The following is a 20,756-nucleotide window of genomic DNA, read 5'->3' as shown; positions in this document are numbered from 1 at the left end:
ATATGATTCACTTAGTTTAATTGATCCACCATATATAGGTAAATGTAATATTAAAAATATTGATCATAATTTATTATATTTGAACGTGAATAATGACTCATATGATGTGTGGATATGGTAAATGGTCCATCTTCCTTCTAAATTCATGTATTACCTAAGAGCTTGTTTGATGTTGCCTTATTTATTAGTGTATATTTTTATATATAATTAAAATTTTATAAAAATAAAGAAATAGAATTTTTATATTTGGAATTGAAATTGAATCTGAAAAAAACAATATAAGATCATATTTTGAATTTTGGAGGTTAAATAAAAAAAATCAGCATGAACTCTAATAGTTGGTTTGATGTTGAGTTATTTGAAAAAAATAATTAATTAGTTGAATTGTTATAAATAAAAATAAAACGTATTTAATTATTTTGAAAGTTATATTTAGTGATTTCATTATTTATAAAATAAGATAAATTGTAGACGATTTTTTAATAATAAAAAAATCAAACTGGTTCCAATAAAAACTATCACGCGTAAGATCATTTCCGATGAAATTCAGATTCTCTGAATAAAAATTTATTTCTATTCATACTTTTTCTCTTATCCCAAAGCGTTATTAGATCATTTCCAATATAAACGTTTACTTTCATTTAGTTTCTGACAGTACAAGTTATGATATTGGATTTTAATATCAGAAACTATTTATTAAAATAAAATATTTTTATTCTCATTTAATCCAAATATAAGTTACATATATATAATCAATTATAAATAATATACAAATTACATTTATAAAATATAAACAATAACTGCAAATTAATAAATAATATTTAATAGTATCACCAATTTGTAAAAAATAAATAAAAAAAATTAAACCATCATATGCATATCAATCAATATAGTTAAAATAATGAAAATTTTGCATATATTATTAGTATATATAAGACTATATATAGGCTATTATGTTTAAGATCATTTTTTTTCACATACTTTATATAAATATTATTACAAATCCTAATATTATTTTATGTTTCGTGTCACTTAAGTAAAACAAAATTAACAATTTAAAAAATAAAAATAAAATATAAGTTAAAATGCTTACAACAAAATTAACTAGATAAGAGATTTTGAAGATCAATAAGTTCAACAAATATTTTTATTGATTTTTTCAAAAGTATTTCTAATATTATCGTAATAATAGTGTTGTAAAATTATTTAATATATATTATATTATTATTATTTCCTTAATAAAAAAGTAATATTATATTTTAGATTTGGAAAAATATTAAATTCTTACCATATTTTATATATTATATTTTATTAATATTTTATATTAGACATGCAAATTAAATATACCATATATAACATTTAACAATAAGTTAACAAGAATAATAAAAATATAATATTTAATAAGTTATATAATATTTACTACAAATAAACTAGTATTTATATTTACTTGATAGTGTGTATAAAAAAAAATTATTTGTTCTATTATGCTTATTGTTGATTAGTTAAAAAAAATTAATAATTATATTGTTAAAAAGAATTAAAGGGTGTAAATATATATAAATAAAATAAAATAAAATAAAAAAATTATTAATTTGTCTCTATTAATATTCTCTTTCTTCTTTAGTGGAGATATTAATATAAATAAGGACTCGCCCCTGGCCATAATAGACCTGTGTAGAGAGAAAGAGAGAGATTAGGGTTTGGTTGATTATTTCGCAATGTCGTCGAAGAAGATGATCACATTGAAGAGCTCAGATGGCAGGATTTTCGAAGTTGAAGAGGCGGTTGCACAGGAATCTCAGACAATCAAACACATGATCGAAGACGGCTATGGAAACTCAGTCATCCCTCTGCCTAATGTAACCGGTAGGATTCTTTATAAAATCATTGAATTCTGCACAAAACACGTCGCCGTCGAGGAGGACATTAAACAGAAGTCCGTTGAACCGACCGTCGTCGTCGAGGACGTTAAACAGAAGTCCGTTGAACCGACCGTCGTCGAGGACGTTAAACAGAAGTCCGTTGAACCGACCGTCGAGGACGTTAAACAGAAGTCTGTTGAACTGCCTGTTGACGATGATGCCTGGGATGCTGAACCATCGGACATTGATGAGTGGGACGCTCAATTCATTGATGTCGATGAATCTACCATGTTCGAACTCATAGTGGTAAGTAAGTGGTACTTAGTTGTATTTATTATATATTAATGATTTTTAACCACTTATAATATATCCTTTTGTTACTTACTTGAATATATATAGGCTTCTAATTACTTGAATATCAAGAGGTTGATGGATTTATCAGCTCAGGCCATAGCTGACATGATGAAGGATAAAACCGTGGAAGAAATCCGCAAAATATTCAACATTCAGAATGACTTCACCCCTGAAGAAGAGATGAAGATTCGCAATGAGAATTCTTGGGCATATGAGTGATTGATTTATCATCTACTACTACTACTATTATTGCTTTATTAAAGTTGTTTTGTTTTGCAATTGAACTTCTTTAATTAAATGAATGTTTTTTCTTTAGTTTTCTTTTCTAAACAAAAAAACAAATGAAATCAACCAAAATAACAAACCAAGTCTGCATACAACAAAGTTGTCAAATTCAAAAGCCAACAATTATTCTTGTGTTTGTTTATTCTTGTTTCTCCCCCCACCATTCTTCTAAAACTGTAAATCCCCAATAGTAAGTAAAACATAACCATGCCAAAAAAACAACCGCTGTACCTCCAAAAGAATAGAACATAATTCACCACCATTTAGAACAACAACAACAACATCATCATCATTAAACAAGCAAAAGACACAACATTCATTCAATTTTCCCTGTCCGTCCGTCCCTCTCAGCATAAGCGTCATTGTTTAGGGACTTCACAATCCATCTTTCTTAGTTATTTCTTGCTGCTGAACCATAACCAGCAGAACCACCATTGTCTTCATCAAGTGTAAGATTATGCATGTTTGCAGTAAACATCATGTCTGGACCACCAGACTGAGGACTTGAGATCTGAGCAGAAGAAGAAGAAGAAGTAGGTCGCATGATCCACTTTGACCAATCATTTCTCCTTCTTACTCTCTCACCCTGCCGTAAATCAAATATACATAGTTAAAAATAGCAGCAAACAAACAAACATCAAAGTTTATACAATATGTTTGTTTATCCATCAAGACCTGGATTTCCACTATAGTTGACGAGTGCAAGGTATCCAATATAAACTGGATATTATCTGTTAACATCATAACCTGCCAATGAACAACACACATACAGTTTTACACTTTGTACTAAATAATAGGGAGAACGAGAGTAGAAGAACCAAAAGAGCCTTGTTCGGATTCAGGTTATTTGTATAATCCATAACCTTGTTAATGTTGGGGTTATGAAAAAATGGTTATTTGAGTAAAAGGACTTTAATGGTATTTTACTGTATAATGATTTATAATATATATATAAAAAAAGAAACTAAAGTGTATTTTGGTTAATGATTTGAATGATGTGAGGATGAATGAAAAGATAATTGAACAAGGATTCAATAGCATAGCAACCACTTGCATCTCACTTTAGACATCTATTAGGTTGGAACTTGGAAGGAACCATCATTAGGCTAAAACTAAGTGAAATTTATAGTCAGACCTGCTAGACATACAACCAAACAAGCCAAGGAAATTACACAAACCGTGACCTAACATTTTTAAGATATGAAGACATGTGAATAAATAAATAAAAAATCACTCTTTCAAACTTAAGCAATGTATAAAAAGCATATAAACCAAAACAACAACAATAAGTTGCAGATCTATCTCATCAGCAAATGCTGTTGTGAGTTAATAATGACATAAACTTCATAATTGTGTGCTCGGAAAACGGAGGCACTTGGGACCACTATATAAGAAAGCATGAAGGAACATACCAGAGTGACCGCTCAAATGAAAGATAACAATTATCGGATCAATTTAGGACCTTCTGAGAAATCGAGACAAATAATACTTACTTGCTCCTCATTAGGGGTGAACTTTGTTCTGAGCAAACCGAAACCAAAGCCATTACAAAACAAGTTTTAGTTTAGTTAAATTACTTATTATGTTGAGACATATTGTTTTATTTTCTAATTTATTGATGAGAGAGAGAATTTAAAGAAATCTATTTCGATATCTTAGAAATTTAAGTAAATTTAATTTAATTTAAGTTGTTGAATAAGTCAATTTATTTAATTTGGGTAAAATGGGGTTTGAAATGTTTAGAAACAAAGTAGAATAAGAAACGGGTAATTTTTTTAACGTCATTTAATTGAGAACCCAAAATTAGAATAAGTAACTGGTAATTATAAATTGGGTTTTATAAGATTTGGTGATATGAGTTGAGTTTTTACTCAATGGTCACCCCTTCCACATGTAACATTCTAAAATCATGTTGATGAGTAATTATTATCACGATAGAGCATATCAAGCGATCATGTAATGTAAAATCTCAAAACCAAATAGACCATGTGCAATAGCTACTCAAAGAAAACAAAAGAGGTAATTCGAATGGTACAAAGATGAACATGATTGAAAAACATAAAATATGAATATCATAAACAGGTGTTTCACTTACCTTCTTAAATCCTGCTATTAATCTAATTGGAACCCAACCCTGATCATCCATGTTCATCCGCAGGAATGTATCTTTGACTAAATTTTCATTGCTGCAACAAATTAATCAATTAGAGAGGATAGATCAAGTGCCTGCTAAGGCAACAGAAGTAAAAAGAATAATTTCTTAAGCTAAAAGTACCTGAAATAGTAATCTATCTGACTCACAATCCTTGAGTGCAATTGTGGATCTGGGAGATAGAACATTGGATGAGGCGACATAGGTGATTGAACAAGAGGGACAGGGACACCTCTGAGGGACTCTGGAGACGGAGCTGGCATGTAAATCACTGAAGGTCCCACTTCTGCAAGTTGAAAAATAAAATAAAAGAAGTTAGACTACACCCAGTCAGGTCAAATACATTCAATTAGAGTCTTTTTACCAGAATAAACCACAGGGCCTCCAAATGGTCGCACATGCAATGGAGGTGGTGGAGGAGGAACAAATGCAGTATTAGGAGGAGGGTTTCTCATAAATCCCCTATGAACGCCTCCTCCTCCTCCTCTTGGTGACTGCATTTGCATATCCCTACCGTTGAAACTTCGATGATGATTCCAATCGTGTTCTCGTCTTCCCCCATGATTGTTATTATTATTATTATTATGATGGTAAGAGCCATCACCACGAGGATGTGAACCGCCATTTCCTCTTCTAAATAAATTGCGCTGTGGTGGTGGATGATCATTTCCACCAGGGGATTGAGAGACAATCCCTCCTCCTCCCTTTTGTCCACTCTCCTTGTTTGTTGCTTCTTTCGAATGAGAAGGCTCAACAACAGCCGAATTAGACTTTCCAGCGCCAGGAGAAGACATTTCAACTCCCGATTCAAGTGTTGGCTGAGGCAACTGTAAGCCGCCACTGTTAAAACTTCCACCACCACGCTTCATAGACTTCTGGCGTGTGGGGGTTCCATGGTTTGAGGTTAAACTAACATTTGCATTGTTAGTGATAGACTTTTTCTGCGAAACAGGAGAAGCAGTTCCAGTCCCCTACAGCAACCACATATACAATATAAGCAATTGTATAAAAGAAGGTAAGCAATCAAAGGTATAACATGAGTAACCTGAGATGGAGACACCAAACCATCAGTCACTATTTTCAACGAATCAGACGGTGATGATTTTGGGGAAGACCGAGCTGACACTGACAAAGCTGGCCAAGAAATAGCCCCCATGACTGCTCCTGCCTCAGCGACGCCATTAGAAGGCTTGTTCCAAACCGGCTTCTTACCTGCATTGTTAATACCGGAAACATTATCGGCTACCTCCATCTGAGCATCCGCTACAGAATCATCAGCTGAGAAAGCAGTTGAAGAAGCCTTAGCAGGTGATAGAGGAGAAGATGGAGCTCCATCTACAATAGATTCCGATTCGGATCCTCTGACGACCTGCATCCATGGCGAAACAGCACCACGTCCCTGTTTGGCTTGGGGACTATTAGTACCAGCGCCATCACCGCCTGGCGAGTGATTACTCGTAACAGAATTAGCAGATGTAGCCATCAATCAAAATAAGGGTTTCGATTAGGGTTTTGAAAGTCGAAAAGAGGCGTAACTAAATCTCAAAAATAGTGAGAACCTAGGTCGATCGAATTAAAATAAAAGGAAATATTGTTGCGATCAAAAATTGAGAGAGGAGAAAGAATGCGTGTATTAAGATAGATGAGTTAAGAGAAGGTTTGTTCTTAGGGCTAATACAGTAACCAACGAGTAGTTGTCGATAACTCTCAAACTACAGCCAGCATAAACGATCCGATCGTGCTCAAGAAAGTGAGCTACAATGGCTGCCGAAGCTTTCTCTCTCCTCTCTGTTTCTCCTTTGAGGTCTTCTTCTTCCTCAAAATCCCATTCCAACTCGTTTTCTCTCTCCTCTCCGCTCTCCTCACCTCTGCGGCTCTGCCCCCTTCTCACTACTGTCCTCTCTCTCTCTCTCCTCTCTCTTCTCTCTCTTCCTACTATTCTTTTCTTCTCTACCTGGCTTTGCCACGGCGATGCCCCGTGTTCAGACTAAGTGAATTACCAAGAATACCCTCAGAAACGTGTAATTTCTCAGAAGCTTACTTTGGACGAAATTCAGGTCGTTACTTCACGGCGATGGCGTTATTTGATCCCACGTGGCATTGAATTGTACAAAAATTAAAAATTACTTTATAATTATATGCTTTAATCTCATTATCAAACTAAATAACTTCCCCCAACAACTAACTTTAAAAGAAATATTGAACTTATTTAATAAAAATAGTATTTAAAAAAAAATACATCACATTTCATTTGTATGTATTAGTATTTGGAAAAGAAAAATATCATTTACAATGTCACAATTGTTACAAAAATGAATTTGTTTGCACTCTTTTCAAAATGTTGTCGTCTTTCTCAATTTTAATATACATCTATTTTGTTTTTATTAGTGACGTTTTCAATAAATGTAACAAATTTGTTCAATATTTCATAGATTCTTTGTACACAAATTTACGACTCTATTTAATATAACAATAATGTCATTGTAAATCAAGGTTAAGGATGACAATTTTAAATCGCTATGTGATAACCGAACCGAATTGTCCTGTTTGGGACGGTTTTTTCTCGATTTGACCGATAGTTGATCGAAGATGGGACGGTGATGATATTTGTGTCCTCCGCCTCGATTTCACATCGATTGATTATGCCCTGAACACTACAAACACAATTAAATATATAAAATTATCAATATATATTTATTCATTATATTTTATAAGGTCTTAATTTTATTTTTTTATAATAATATAAATTTTTAATATATTATATTAAAAAAATTGTATATATAATTAGATTATAAAAAAAATTATTATTTAGAATATAGTATAACGTTGATAGTAGTAAAAATATTTTCGAAATAAAAATAAGGCAAAAATGGTAAATGTATTCTTCGTCTCATTATCATTCTATGTAGTTAATTTAGTACGCTATATAAAAGCTCAACTCAAAGTCTCTGACTATATTTAATTGTATTGAATGACAAGAGTTAGCAACGAGTTTTTTTTTTTTTTTTTTATACAGTCAATCACAAAATAATTTTTTTAAGGAAAAAAATCAATTTTAATAATTTGTTTATTCTCTTCTCCATTAAAATCCAATTACTTATTGAAAGTAATCAGAGTAATTAAGTAGATGGTACGCACTATCTAATTACATCCCTCAAGTATTCTCTATGTGCAAATGAGTCTTGTTGAAAATACCATTTCAATTTTCTTATTGGTTGGTCAAATCTATACTAGATAAGATTTGATTTTTTATTCTTATTTTTATTTTGTATAAATAAGGTGCTCAAATCACAACAATCAGTAATATTATTTTTAAATGATATTATTTAAATGACAAAATGAATGATATAAATGAGAGGAATACTTTTTTTTTATGGCACAAATATTCTTAATAATATTTTTTTTCAGTAATATCTTATACTCTGTTAATTGTTATTGTAAGTTTTTTATTAATAAACTGGAATAAATTCTTCAATGCTTGCAAATGTGGCTTGATTTCGTAATCTCAATGAATGATATGAATCTTCATTATATGTGATGAAAAAGTTAAGCATGTAATATTATTTATTATCGATATTAATTTTATAGTGAATTGCCTTTAATATAGTTTAATATAGAAGAACACCTCAACATTTTCATCAATATTATAGTTCTCATCAATTCCCTATTTAATAAAATATTTTTCAAAATTATAATTTCAGTTTTAAATAACATATACATTTTATTTAAATTTTAGAAAAAATCTTAAATTAAATTTAAAAATTATAATTATAATTTTATAGACTAAACTCTAAATCCTTATCGAGTTAGAAGTACGACAAACATTGAAGAATCACGTAGATAGATAGAGAAGAACAGATAAAGGTGGATATTGAAATTTCACAAATTATCTTTCCAATAAAATATGATGTAATAATATTATTTTTACTGAGATGATGGAAGGGTTTAAGCTTGATCTCAAAGAAAATATATAGTACTCAAATATACAGAATATTAATATTAAGCGATGTGGGATATTATTTCCAAGTGTTAATCTTTTTATGGAATATTTGTTTGGAACACGATAACTCTACTATTTTAATGTTATTTTTTTTTATCAAAAATATCTCTCTCACATTTTAATCATTAAATTATTTCATTTATTAACAAAAATATCAAAATTTATTTTTACACACTTTGAATTTTAAATACATATAAACATTACAATAATTTAACCAACAAATTTAAATAACCTTATTATTTTTTAATAGAACACTATTTTGAAAAAAAAAACTCAAATAACCCAAGATAATACAAGCTAGTAGTACATTTAAACTAGTTTTTTTTTCTTATTTTAATGTGAAAAAAAACATCTTTATCTTTAAAAAACAATTTTTTATTGAGTGTTAGTGATGAAAATAAACGTGTACAACATATAAAATACATTGTGATTGTGATCCATCAAGTAACATAATTTATATGTAAAACATTACAAAAAAATATATAATCTAGTCTATCTAATAGAAAACATGGATAAAGAACATTACCAAAATTGACAAAAATTCCCAAACCAAAGAGTTTCTGGTGATTGAAGCATCATTACTCGAAGGAGGCGGAGGCACAATTGCGCCTTCTGGCTTCACAGAGGATGGAGAAGGAGAAACTGCTGTTGTTGTATTCCTCGGATTGACAAATGTGGTACTCGAACCACGAATGTTGTAACAATCCGAAGCAATCCACCCCAACGCCTTCTTCTCTCGATCGAAAATCACTCGATAACCAGTCATGAAATTTTCTGAAATAGATTCAGACTACTTATCAGTTATCCTATACAAACATTGACATTAATTGAAATATTAGATTTGTTGATATAATTAATTACTTACGTCCAATAATGTTTATATCTCCACTTTTGATAACAGTAAGGCAGTATATATATGTCCCAGCATCATCACTAAATAATGCTATGGGATCAAGAACACTAAACACATCTCCTCCTTTCATTGTCAAATTAATTTCTGGAAACATAATGGTTTGATTCGCACTGCTGCCAAAAGATTAAAAAAAAAAAAAAAACATCTCAAAGGGTTCATCTTCAAATTCCAAAATGTTTTTGCATAAAGAAATAACAACTAACCTTATGGAGTAACAATACTCAAAAGGGATACTGTTTGAATCAGTTGGATATCGTTTATCAAGAGCCTCAGAATTGAACTGAAAAGTGAAAACAATCAACATGAATATTCATGATTTAGTGAAAATTGAATCCAGATATATAGATAAATGAATGGATTGAAGAGATACTTACACTTTCAGATAGAGCAGTATAAGCTGGATCATTCAAGAAAGTGAATGAAGTTCCAGAATCAAATATGGCAGTGAAGTTAACATCACTGAATTTCTTCTCGACTGTGAGACCGGTCACACTAACGTTGTAAGAACGATGTGGCTGGTTGAAATCGAATGGAGTCTCTGATTGATCATTGCTGCCTTTATCCCCAAAACTAATCCTTCCAGGACCATCAGTTCCAAAGCACATAGAGAAAGAATTTGCAGTAAGTCCTTGACTAGCTAAAATGCTAGGAACAGATATATCTTCAACCCCTAATCCAAATAAACCATTGGGAGCACCAGTTTGCAAGAAAGAACCAGTTTGAACAATTCCACATCTGCAAATAAAATTGAACAATACATATTCATGAACAAAAAAAGAAAGAGTTTTTTCAAACTTCAACAATTTTACTTACCCAAATGTTATAGGGGCATCAATCGCATTCGATTTACTGTCATCCGTAGCCAAGTGTAGAAAATCATTCACCAAAATCCCGGAAGATGAAGTACCATTAGATAGATATTGAATTTTATAACCACATGAACTTTGCGATGGGCACTGTCCTGATCTTCCTCCACAGAATGTGCTGTTACAAGGGGTTTTTAAGCCTGTTGATGATGTGGTCAGACTGTACATGTTGAAGTTTATCTGTAAATCAATGAAAATATAGATTAGCATCAGCAGCAGCCAAAGAGAGCAAGCAAAGCAGTTTACTGAGACTGCAGAAACATACTTCGCCATTTCTTGTTCTCAAACCACGCACACAATTGGTACAATTGCAGGGAAGCCAAAACAAATCACTTCCAGTATCCAAAGCAACGAGAAACCAAAGATTTGGTGTTCCTACTGTAATATTGGCGTAATGTAAACTGAAAATCAAACATGTACACAAGTGTTAATCAATAATCAGAAGAAATTAAGCTAAATTAGGTCGTGAATTAGAGAGAAGAGAGGAGGAACGTACAATCCTAGAGCAGGCGAAAAGTGAGTAAAGTTACTGTTAGCGAAGACGAGGTTTGACGAATTAGAGGCGGTTTCTGCGAGATTACGGCCGCGAATAAAGCGATCGCGATGAGCCATGGCGGCGTAGTAATCGATTGTTCCTTTTTCCGGCAATCCATCCAAGTCCAATATACCTTTAACAGCATCTGAATATCTATGATGAAAATCGAATCCGAAAGTTCCTGAAGCATCGGAAACCTGCCACTGCCAGCTACAAAACAGTATAAACGATATCAATAATCCATTGGCGCTGAGGTTTTTCATTATCTCCATGAAAACAAATCAAGTATCGCTCAATTGAATGAGTCGTCGTCTAGAATTTGCAAATATAAATACAGAGAAAACTGAAAAATGAATTCTTCTTACGCGTTAATAGAGAGAGAGCTACAGAAGTTTCACTTTCAGTTGACTCCCTCCTTCGTCGTTTTTTTTGAGGGAGGAGAGAGAAACATAACCGTCCTTTTTTTTTCTTGCTGGTAGACTTTTGACGGTTGAAAATAAGAGCAAAATGACATTAAAAACCTTTTTACTTCATTAATAAAAACATCATTTGATTTGATCATTTTAATTAGTTCTTAATTTAAAATAATATTATAAAAAAAATTCGATGATTTTTATAGGTAAATTTGATAGACACCCTAATAAATGCCTTAATTGGGAAATGATGAGTCTAATAAAATTACGCAAATGATCATTTTATATTTTTCGGACGAAAATATTTCCGTCGCGAACAATCGTGTTGAACAATTATACTCAATTCAGTCTTTAATTTTCGGTACTGAACAATTATACTCAATTCAGTCTTTAATTTCCGTCACGAGACGATTGTACCAAACAATTATATTCAATTCAGTCTTGAATTTCCATCGCGATACGATCGTGTTGAACAATTATACTCAATTCAATCTTTAATTTTATTTTCGTCCGAAAAATAGAAGGTGAACATTTGTGTAATATTTATTAGGCACTGTTCATTTCCCATTAAGGCAATTATTATGGTCATTTCATGGAATTCCTTTTTTTTTTATGAGATAATTAATTAATTAAGATTAGTTGAACTAATTAGTTAAGAGATATAGTGACCCCATTGCTTTTTAATTTTTTACCTGTATTATTGCAGCTCTGATACCTTTGTTCATAAATTAAGAACTAGTAATTTAAATATATGATAATTTATTTCTTTTTAATCAATTAATTTATGAATTAAAATATCATTGGGCATTTTATTTATTAAAAAATCATATAATGACTGCCTATTTAAAACTAAAATTGACAGTTTTATTTGAGAATAAAATGGTTGGCTACCTAACTAACTCCTAACTCCTAACTCCTAACATTGTTAGCTTGCAAGAATCAAACAAAATCGTTGACAATACATTCACATGATATTTATTTTATACAATCCATAAATATTAAATTATTTGAGATTTTTGTTGGTTTTTTTTTTCTTTTAAGGAATATTCTATGAAAACTAAGTTTTAATTATTATTAAAATTAATATATAGAATGATTAAAAAAATAATATATAAATTTGAATAAAAAAAACTCACAATCATAGAAAGAACTCCAAGTGGGTCATGTCAATTGTCAACCAAGTCAAGTAAACATAATCCTTAATTTACTTGGTATGAATGGTCACAATTATAAGTATTAATGGAACATTCAACTTCTCCTTTTGGGGGTGTTTTTCATTTGAGAATGTTAGTATGTAAATGTTGTAACATATTTGGTTTTAACTGAATTTATTTTTTAAAAATGTTATAATTTTTTTTTTTTAATTCAGACCATATTTAGTGAGAATTACACATTTGATCTCCCAGATAAGTTAGAAAATAAAAGGGGTTTTTGAAGGATGTATCTAAGTATAAAGAAATTTGGCAAAGCATGACCTAGTTGAACGGTCAACTACTTTCTATTAAATTGTCCAAAAAGACAGAAGAAGAAGCACATATATTCTCTTAATTATAATATTAAATTAATACTAACTAATTTCCAATTGACTAGCTACAAATAACTTGCGTGATTGTTGCTCGATCTCTCTTCCCCCAGCTAAGGACAGTTTGGATATTGATTAACCTCTAATATATATTATGTGTGCAAAGTCATTCCAATAAGAGCTTATTATATATTACTTTTTCATTAAACAATGTATTTTTGTTGTTGTTGTTCAAATACATATATAATAACCCCGTATCAAACAAGGTATAATTATAGAGGTAGAAAGAGCAATATATTGCTATGTATGGTTTGACATTAACTTTGAAATAGATAACCAATTCACATCTCTATTTTTGTATGATGATCACAAATAATAAATAGACCAGTTAGTTTGTTTCCAAATATGCTAATTTCAAAACATAAAAACTCTTCAATTCATTAATCCATTGTTGAAAAACTTTGTAGGGAAAAAGAAGTACTAACTAAACATGGTTCGAAAAACCAAATCATTGTGATGTTTTACTTTATTTGTCGTCATTGTTGAACTCATACACATGCATATTGAAAACAAGAACACCCTGAAAAGACAAGAAGAAGGCAGTAATATTATGTTGAGATCATTCATGAAAGCCCTTCCTTCCAAAAGACCTTTCCAATGAGGTTTTGCTTTAGAGTGCATATCTGTAGGGGGAATGAATTATCACAAATAATAGAGAGCATATGAAGAATACTATTTGAATGAAGAGTTTCTTTCACCAAGAGGATAATAATGTCACCCAACTACAGACATGAATTAGGATAGGGGGGAAGATAAAAAAAAAAAGGGTTTGAGTCTGTCAGACGACCACTAGACCAACCCAGCCAGGGCCAAAGCACTGACCGAGAACGATCCTCTACAGCAGTGTGACCACAGCCGAAGCAGGTGGCCAGCAACGCCGTTAATCACGCTCTGGTCTAGCGGTAACATCTCATCAACCAGACATAGATTCCTGTCTCCTTAGTAATCAAGGATACAGATGTACGGGCCTATAGAACAGATCCTGTTCAAGTAAGGTCGTGCCTAAAACTCTCTAACCTTCTTAATATATAGTGCAGAAACTAAGGTTATCTGGGCAATGTGGGATATAAATTGAACATTAGGTAACTTTAGATTGATTGGAATATGGTAATATTTATCCACAAATGATCCATATAAAAATTTACCCAAACAAGATTTACACTAAAAATAACCCCAACAAGCTCTAAAGAGTTAAGATTATACTAAAAATGATTTCACTAGTAGGGTGGTAACTTTTTCATGTTCAAATACTCTCTCCTATACTATATTGTCTATATATATACTAGCTAGCTTACCAACCCTGCAGTGTGCTTACAGTTTCCAACCATCTTTTCTTTCATATATTCATTCTTATAGTTAGTGTCTCCAAATTCTTCAACAAGGTTAATTAGATTGGCATGCAATCTCAGAAGGTAAGATGTTGTTACCATTGGAGCTAGAAACTGAATTCAATATTTTTCTATAATTATTAGCTTTACTTTCACCTTCTTCAACTATTACACACCTTACCTCTTTTGCTAAGAAGGCCTCAAATTGAAAAGGTTTGGGCTCGAGTAGCTACGCAGTAAAATTATTGGGACATATTTGAAACAGTAGAAAGAGCATATATAAGAAAACCGTTCAACAACTAGAAAGAGCATACCTGAAGCAGCAAGACTGCCCTCCAAGAAGTAATCAATATGAGATTCTGCTTTCAGTGTCTGCATTTCGTTTAAGACCTTGTGAGACTCTTCTTACACGAAAAGAAAAACATGTCTTATAAACATCATGTGAGGAACTCCATCTCAAAGGGAAGTTCTTTTTGCATAGTAAAATATGTTTCCATAAAAACAATATTCACACAAATAGAAGAAGGCGTACTTTCCGGTCTTTTTAGATCTCAAAGAGACAGAACAGATCATCTTCAAGTAAAGAAGTCTTCCTTGAAATATATTTTGAAAAGAAGAAAAACACATAATAAAAACAAAATTCACACAAACAGAAGAAGGAATAGATTCATGTCTTTTAGAATATCAAGTATGTCTGTCAGACAACCGCAAGACCAACCCAGTCCATTCAATTAATTTAACCAAACAAGCTCTAAACTGTGATATGTCCTGTGAGATGATAGAAAAATAAACTTCAATGATAAAACTGATCATTGATAGGATCAATCAAAATGAAGGTCGTGTCTATTAATGGATTTCACAGAAAGTTCTCAAAACCAAAGAATAGTCAATATTGGAATGATATGCACATTGAGGGTAGCATATCTATATTTGAAGGATGCACATTTGTCAATGGATACATACCATGGCCGCCAACAAACAGCTCAAGGACTTGTTTGGAATATGGTTAAACAGCTCTTCAATATTAGGAAGTCAGTCACCAACTAAAAAGGGGTAAGTAAGTCTACATAAGTATAACAAGAAATGGTTTTGACAAAAAAAAAGAATAAGTTTGAGAGTCTGTCAGACAACCGCTAGACCAACCCGGCCAGGGCTGAAGCATTTCGTTTAAACATACAAATAGAAAAGGACATAATAAAAACAAACAGAAGAAGACATAGATTCATGTATTTTAGATATCAAGTATGCAGACTAAGATCATGGTTCAAGTAAGGTCTTGCTTAAAAAGGACACTAATATGATGGTTAAGAATGTCATCCTCATAAGATTGTAACTTAAATACTCCAAGTAGAAAGAGCATATCTACTTTATGTTATGGTTTTGACATCAGCTTTGAAAGATATAATCAATTCAAATCTCTATTTTTGTATATGAGGATTATCACAATAATATACCAGTTAATCAATCATATAGGAAGAATGTCTTTTGAATCAAAGATTCACCTTAAAAATAACAAGGAATAAGGGTAAAAAAGTTAGGAGCCTGTCAGACAACCGCTAGACCAACCCAGCCAGGGCCGAAGCTCTGACTGAGAACGATCCTCTACAACAGTGTGACCCACAAGCCTAAGCAGGTGGCCAACAGCGCCGTTAATCACGCTCTGGTCTAGCGGCAAGATCTCATCAACCAGACATAGATTCCTGTCTCCTTAGAAATCAAGGATACAGATGTACGAGCCTATAGAACAGATCCTGTTCAAGTAAGGTCGTGACTAGAACTCTCTAACCTTCTTAATATATAGTGCATAAACTTAGGTTATTTGGGCAATGTGGGATATAAACTAATCATCAGGTAGCTTAAGGACTTGCTTGGAATATGGTTATATTTAATTAAATAAAATTATCAACACAATTATTAATTTATTACACCATAATTTATCGACAAATAATATATATAAATATTCACCCAAACAAGATTACACTAAAAGTAAATTAGTTTAATGAAAATAACCCCAAATCAAAGGAAACAAGTTCTAAAGAGTAATATAGGACAAGAAAATGAGGATGATACAGAAATAAAGAGATGGAATTATTTAATCATGGAAGGAGGATAGTGTAAGCTGTAAAATTATTTCATTAGCAGGGAGGGGGTAACTTTTCATATTCAAATGCTCTCTCCTCCTAGATACTATATACTAGCTAGCTAGCTACAAACAAAAGATTTTGCCCCCGACAGACAAGGACAGTGTTGAAACTAGAACAAGCATAAGAATTTGGATTGTAGGACAAAGTTAAATTTTGGACAGAATAGTCAATAATTTGATGAACAAATTAAGGCCAAATTCATTTTTGAGAACATTGCTATTCTTATCCCCAAAATTGTATGTAGTACTATCTCCTCCTAGATACTATGTACTATTATACTATATGCTAGCTAGCTACAAACAAAAGATTTTGCCCCCGACAGACAAGGACAGTGTTGAAACTAGAACAAGCATAAGAATTTGGATTGTAGGACAGAGTTATTTTTTGGGCAGAATAGTCAATAATTTGATGAACAAATTAAGGCCAAATTCATCTTTAATATTATTATTATAGATGTTGCCACTACCACCCTAGTTTCTAACCAATCCTGGATTCAATCACCCCTGCATCTCGAATACAAGTTTTGACAGGAAGAATAAGAAAAAAAAATGAGCCTGTCAGACAACCACCGGTATCATTAGCAGGGAGGAGGTAACTTTTCATATTCAAATGCTCTCTCCTCCTAGATACTATGTACTATTATACTATATGCTAGCTAGCTACAAACAAAAGATTTTGCCCCCGACAGACAAGGACAGTGTTGAAACTAGAACAAGCATAAGAATTTGGATTGTAGGACAGAGTTATTTTTTGGGCAGAATAGTCAATAATTTGATGAACAAATTAAGGCCAAATTCATCTTTAATATTATTATTATAGATGTTGCCACTACCACCCTAGTTTCTAACCAATCCTGGATTCAATCACCCCTGCATCTCGAATACAAGTTTTGACAGGAAGAATAAGAAAAAAAAATGAGCCTGTCAGACAACCACCGGTATCATTAGCAGGGAGGAGGTAACTTTTCATATTCAAATGCTCTCTCCTCCTAGATACTATGTACTATTATACTATATGCTAGCTAGCTACAAACAAAAGATTTTGCCCCCGACAGACAAGGACAGTGTTGAAACTAGAACAAGCATAAGAATTTGGATTGTAGGACAGAGTTATTTTTTGGGCAGAATAGTCAATAATTTGATGAACAAATTAAGGCCAAATTCATCTTTAATATTATTATTATAGATGTTGCCACTACCACCCTAGTTTCTAACCAATCCTGGATTCAATCACCCCTGCAACTCGAATACAAGTTTTGACAGGAAGAATAAGAAAAAAAAATGAGCCTGTCAGACAACCACCGGTATCATTAGCAGGGAGGAGGTAACTTTTCATATTCAAATGCTCTCTCCTCCTAGATACTATGTACTATTATACTATATGCTAGCTAGCTACAAACAAAAGATTTTGCCCCCGACAGACAAGGACAGTGTTGAAACTAGAACAAGCATAAGAATTTGGATTGTAGGACAGAGTTATTTTTTGGGCAGAATAGTCAATAATTTGATGAGCAAATTAAGGCCAAATTCATCTTTAATATTATTATCCCCAAAATTTGTATGTGTACTACCAATTGGTTTCTTCTCCTCTTTAATATTATTATTATAGCTGTTGCCACTACCACCCTAGTTTCTAACAATTCCCGGATTCAATCACCCCTGCAACTCGAATACAAGTTTTGACAGGAGGAATAAGAAAAAATAATGAGCCTGTCAGACAACCACCAGACCAACTCAGCCAGGGAACTGACTGAGAACGATCCTCTACACCACAGTGAACAACAAGCCAAAGCCGGTGAGGCCAACAGCGCCGTCAATCACGCTCTGGTCTAGAGGCAAGATCTCATCAACCAGACATAGATTCCTGTCTCCTTAGAAATCAAGGATACAGATGTACAAGCCTATAGAACAGATCCTGTTCAAGTAAGGTCGTGCATAGTTTTCTCTAATCCTTTTAGAATATAGTGTAGAAAGTAATATCATGTAACCAATGTGGGATCACTAAATAACAACAGGTAAGTAACTTAAGGCCTTGTTTTAGGGATATGGTTAAATTTAATTATATTCTTAAGCAACAAAATTAATAAATACACCATTATTTATCCTCAAATAATCTATACAACTATTTACCCATACAAGATTTAAAGAGTAGAGTTGAGTTGAGTTGAGAGACTAAACATTGATATGGTAATAATAGAGGACACAAAAATGATAGAGAAATAGAGAGATCTGATCTCATCAGTCATCAGATGTTGGAATAAATTAGTCATGGATTGAAACTTGGAAGGGAAGGCCTTGGTCAAGACTACCTTTATAATATATCCTGCCTGTTCGATCATCATCCCCAAAGCAGCACATGAAGAATGAATTCCATGTATGTATACAAAGAAATAAAGAAATACTGCCAGTATCTATCAAGACTAGCTACCAATAAATTTATTAGAGAGACAGCTGAGCAATGCAGACTAAAAGTACGAGACACATCAAACAAACAAACAAACAAACAGTGCAAAGACAAAACCCTAGCCTATTGCATGAAAGCTAAGGGAAGAAATCGTGTCTTACAATCCGAGAGAAGGAGAGAGCTGATGCGAAGAGTGGGATTTCCGTCGGAGAAACTGAGTGGCGTTCGTTCTATCTGCCGATCATAGAGCTCGACGTTACTTTATCCGGTCATTCGACGGAAGAGAAGCCAACTGGTGGTGCATCTGGAAGGTATGTACAAAATGCAGCGACGAAATGACAAAATCAGCAGAAAGCAATCAAGAAGAAGAAGAAGAAGCGGTGCATTATGATCGTAATCTCATGGTTGCAAAACTGAAGTGAAATTAGTAACAAAGAGAGAGAAAGAAAGAGTTCTTCGTAACTATAAATTGGCGGTTGACATGACAGAAACTCATCTATCCTCCGAGTTGACTCAGTTCGTCTTCCCTTTTTTTCTTTTCTTAGTTTAAATCAATAATATTTAAAAAGCACCAAAGTTACTGCCCACCAAATTAACATGTAAGGAAGAAACCTCCACCAAATGGTGTAAAGCACATAACTCAATCACACAATTGAAATGTATGAAGATAGTTGGTTAAAAATGATGGATGAGTTTCAGTTACAAAATAATTATTGACGGAACTCCTTACACACAGAAAGTGCAAAAATGAATTCCCGTGTATGTTAAATGTCACTTCTAAACAGACATACCAACAACTTAAATAAATGAATCTATGAATATTTTTTTTATGACTTTGTTCATTCTAAAACATCCTTAAAATAATTTATAGATCAATATGACAAAGCCCTTAAGAGGAACCTAGAGAATGAAATAAAAAAGATTTTCATTCTTATAATCCGACTATTTCAATTGTGAGTGAGTATTCATTGAAAAAACAATTTTAAAGTGTATATGCAAACGACATTTTTAAGTTGTTTCAGAATGAAGTGAAAGAGTTGATGTTCTGTGAGACCTCCACACTTGAAGACGATGGGACAACAACTACATTTGGAGTGGTGAAGACCATACAAAGTCATGATAGAGAACATTAGAGAAATATTTTTATAAATGTAAGCTTCACCCCGACTGAGACATATTTTGTAAACTGTCAATAACAAGTGTTTGAGTTTAGAGGACTCCTGTGTAGACATATTTTGACGGTTTTGAGAAAAATGAATGTGAATATGGTGCCGACTAATTATATATTAAACCGATGACGCAAAAATTTGAAAAGAAGTTATCAAAGTATCAATAACATTTATGATTCTGATATGAGTGATATTAAAATAAATTGGGATAACTATCTTACTCCAATGATTAAAGATATCCAACAGATTGCAGCATAATCCGATCATAATACTTATTTTTTGGCTGAAGTGGTGAAAGAAGTGAATTTTTTTTTATTGCATATTCGACAACATCTGCTTCTACACCAACCACTTCTGCACATACTCCTTCTGCATATACACCTTATGCACCAACACCAACACCTTATGTACCAACACAATGGATCAAAAAGATGCATTTCAACAAGAGGGAATCCAAAAATACATTTTGTCACACACCTTGCAGCAGCCATATGCAAAAGATGAACTTATAATAGGCATATATCTGTTGAGGGAATTATCACAAATAATAGAACATAGAAAGAATATTTGAATGAAGAGTTTCACCAAGAGGATAATAATGTCACCCAACTACAGGAATTAGGATAGGAGAGTGACAAAAGGTACTCTAAGAACGCTTTGAATAAAATGGTTGCATGACATTGGGGATTCTGCTAGACTCCCCCGGTAATAAATTCCGATCACAAAAAAAAGTTAGTCTTTTAAGTACTT

General features: G+C 32.5%; 3 protein-coding genes and 3 non-coding genes across 7 annotated transcripts; 1 reads left to right on the top strand and 5 right to left on the bottom strand.

Moving 5' to 3' along the window:
• The first annotated feature begins 1,668 nt into the window (after positions 1-1,668).
• Positions 1,669-2,525, top strand: LOC124938024 (SKP1-like protein 1A). Of its 2 annotated transcripts, XM_047478384.1 has the most exons (3): positions 1,669-2,021; positions 2,058-2,168; positions 2,262-2,525. In XM_047478384.1, the coding sequence occupies exons 1-3, from the start codon at positions 1,719-1,721 to the stop codon at positions 2,433-2,435; spliced, it is 588 nt and encodes a 195-aa protein (XP_047334340.1). In that variant the 5' UTR covers positions 1,669-1,718; the 3' UTR covers positions 2,436-2,525. The 2 variants fall into 2 exon arrangements, with proteins under 2 accessions (XP_047334340.1, XP_047334339.1); XM_047478383.1 differs by having other exon boundaries at positions 1,669-2,168.
• A 46-nt stretch (positions 2,526-2,571) lies between these two features.
• LOC124938023 (la-related protein 1C-like) lies at positions 2,572-6,565 on the bottom strand. The gene is made up of 6 exons (XM_047478382.1): positions 5,699-6,565; positions 5,018-5,624; positions 4,777-4,939; positions 4,597-4,687; positions 3,177-3,248; positions 2,572-3,087 (listed from the first exon to the last, which is right to left on the bottom strand). The coding sequence occupies exons 1-6, from the start codon at positions 6,134-6,136 to the stop codon at positions 2,893-2,895; spliced, it is 1,566 nt and encodes a 521-aa protein (XP_047334338.1). The 5' UTR covers positions 6,137-6,565; the 3' UTR covers positions 2,572-2,892.
• A 2,480-nt stretch (positions 6,566-9,045) lies between these two features.
• LOC124938493 (aspartyl protease family protein 1) lies at positions 9,046-11,289 on the bottom strand. Its single transcript, XM_047478935.1, has 7 exons — positions 10,929-11,289; positions 10,698-10,833; positions 10,380-10,612; positions 9,941-10,301; positions 9,770-9,846; positions 9,519-9,676; positions 9,046-9,427 (listed from the first exon to the last, which is right to left on the bottom strand). The coding sequence occupies exons 1-7, from the start codon at positions 11,237-11,239 to the stop codon at positions 9,150-9,152; spliced, it is 1,554 nt and encodes a 517-aa protein (XP_047334891.1). The 5' UTR covers positions 11,240-11,289; the 3' UTR covers positions 9,046-9,149.
• A 2,445-nt stretch (positions 11,290-13,734) lies between these two features.
• Positions 13,735-13,962, bottom strand: LOC124940832. The gene has a single exon (XR_007099561.1). It is a non-coding gene; the product is annotated as a small nucleolar RNA U3 (small nucleolar RNA).
• Positions 13,963-15,829: 1,867 nt separating this feature from the next.
• LOC124940833 lies at positions 15,830-16,059 on the bottom strand. The gene has a single exon (XR_007099562.1). It is a non-coding gene; the product is annotated as a small nucleolar RNA U3 (small nucleolar RNA).
• A 2,081-nt stretch (positions 16,060-18,140) lies between these two features.
• On the bottom strand, positions 18,141-18,366 carry LOC124940845. Its single transcript, XR_007099573.1, has one exon. It is a non-coding gene; the product is annotated as a small nucleolar RNA U3 (small nucleolar RNA).
• Positions 18,367-20,756: the final 2,390 nt, after the last annotated feature.

The sequence above is a fragment of the Impatiens glandulifera genome, chromosome 5 (genome assembly GCF_907164915.1).
Source record: "Impatiens glandulifera chromosome 5, dImpGla2.1, whole genome shotgun sequence".
NCBI lineage: Eukaryota > Viridiplantae > Streptophyta > Magnoliopsida > Ericales > Balsaminaceae > Impatiens > Impatiens glandulifera.
This window is presented reverse-complemented; position numbering and strand designations above follow the sequence as displayed.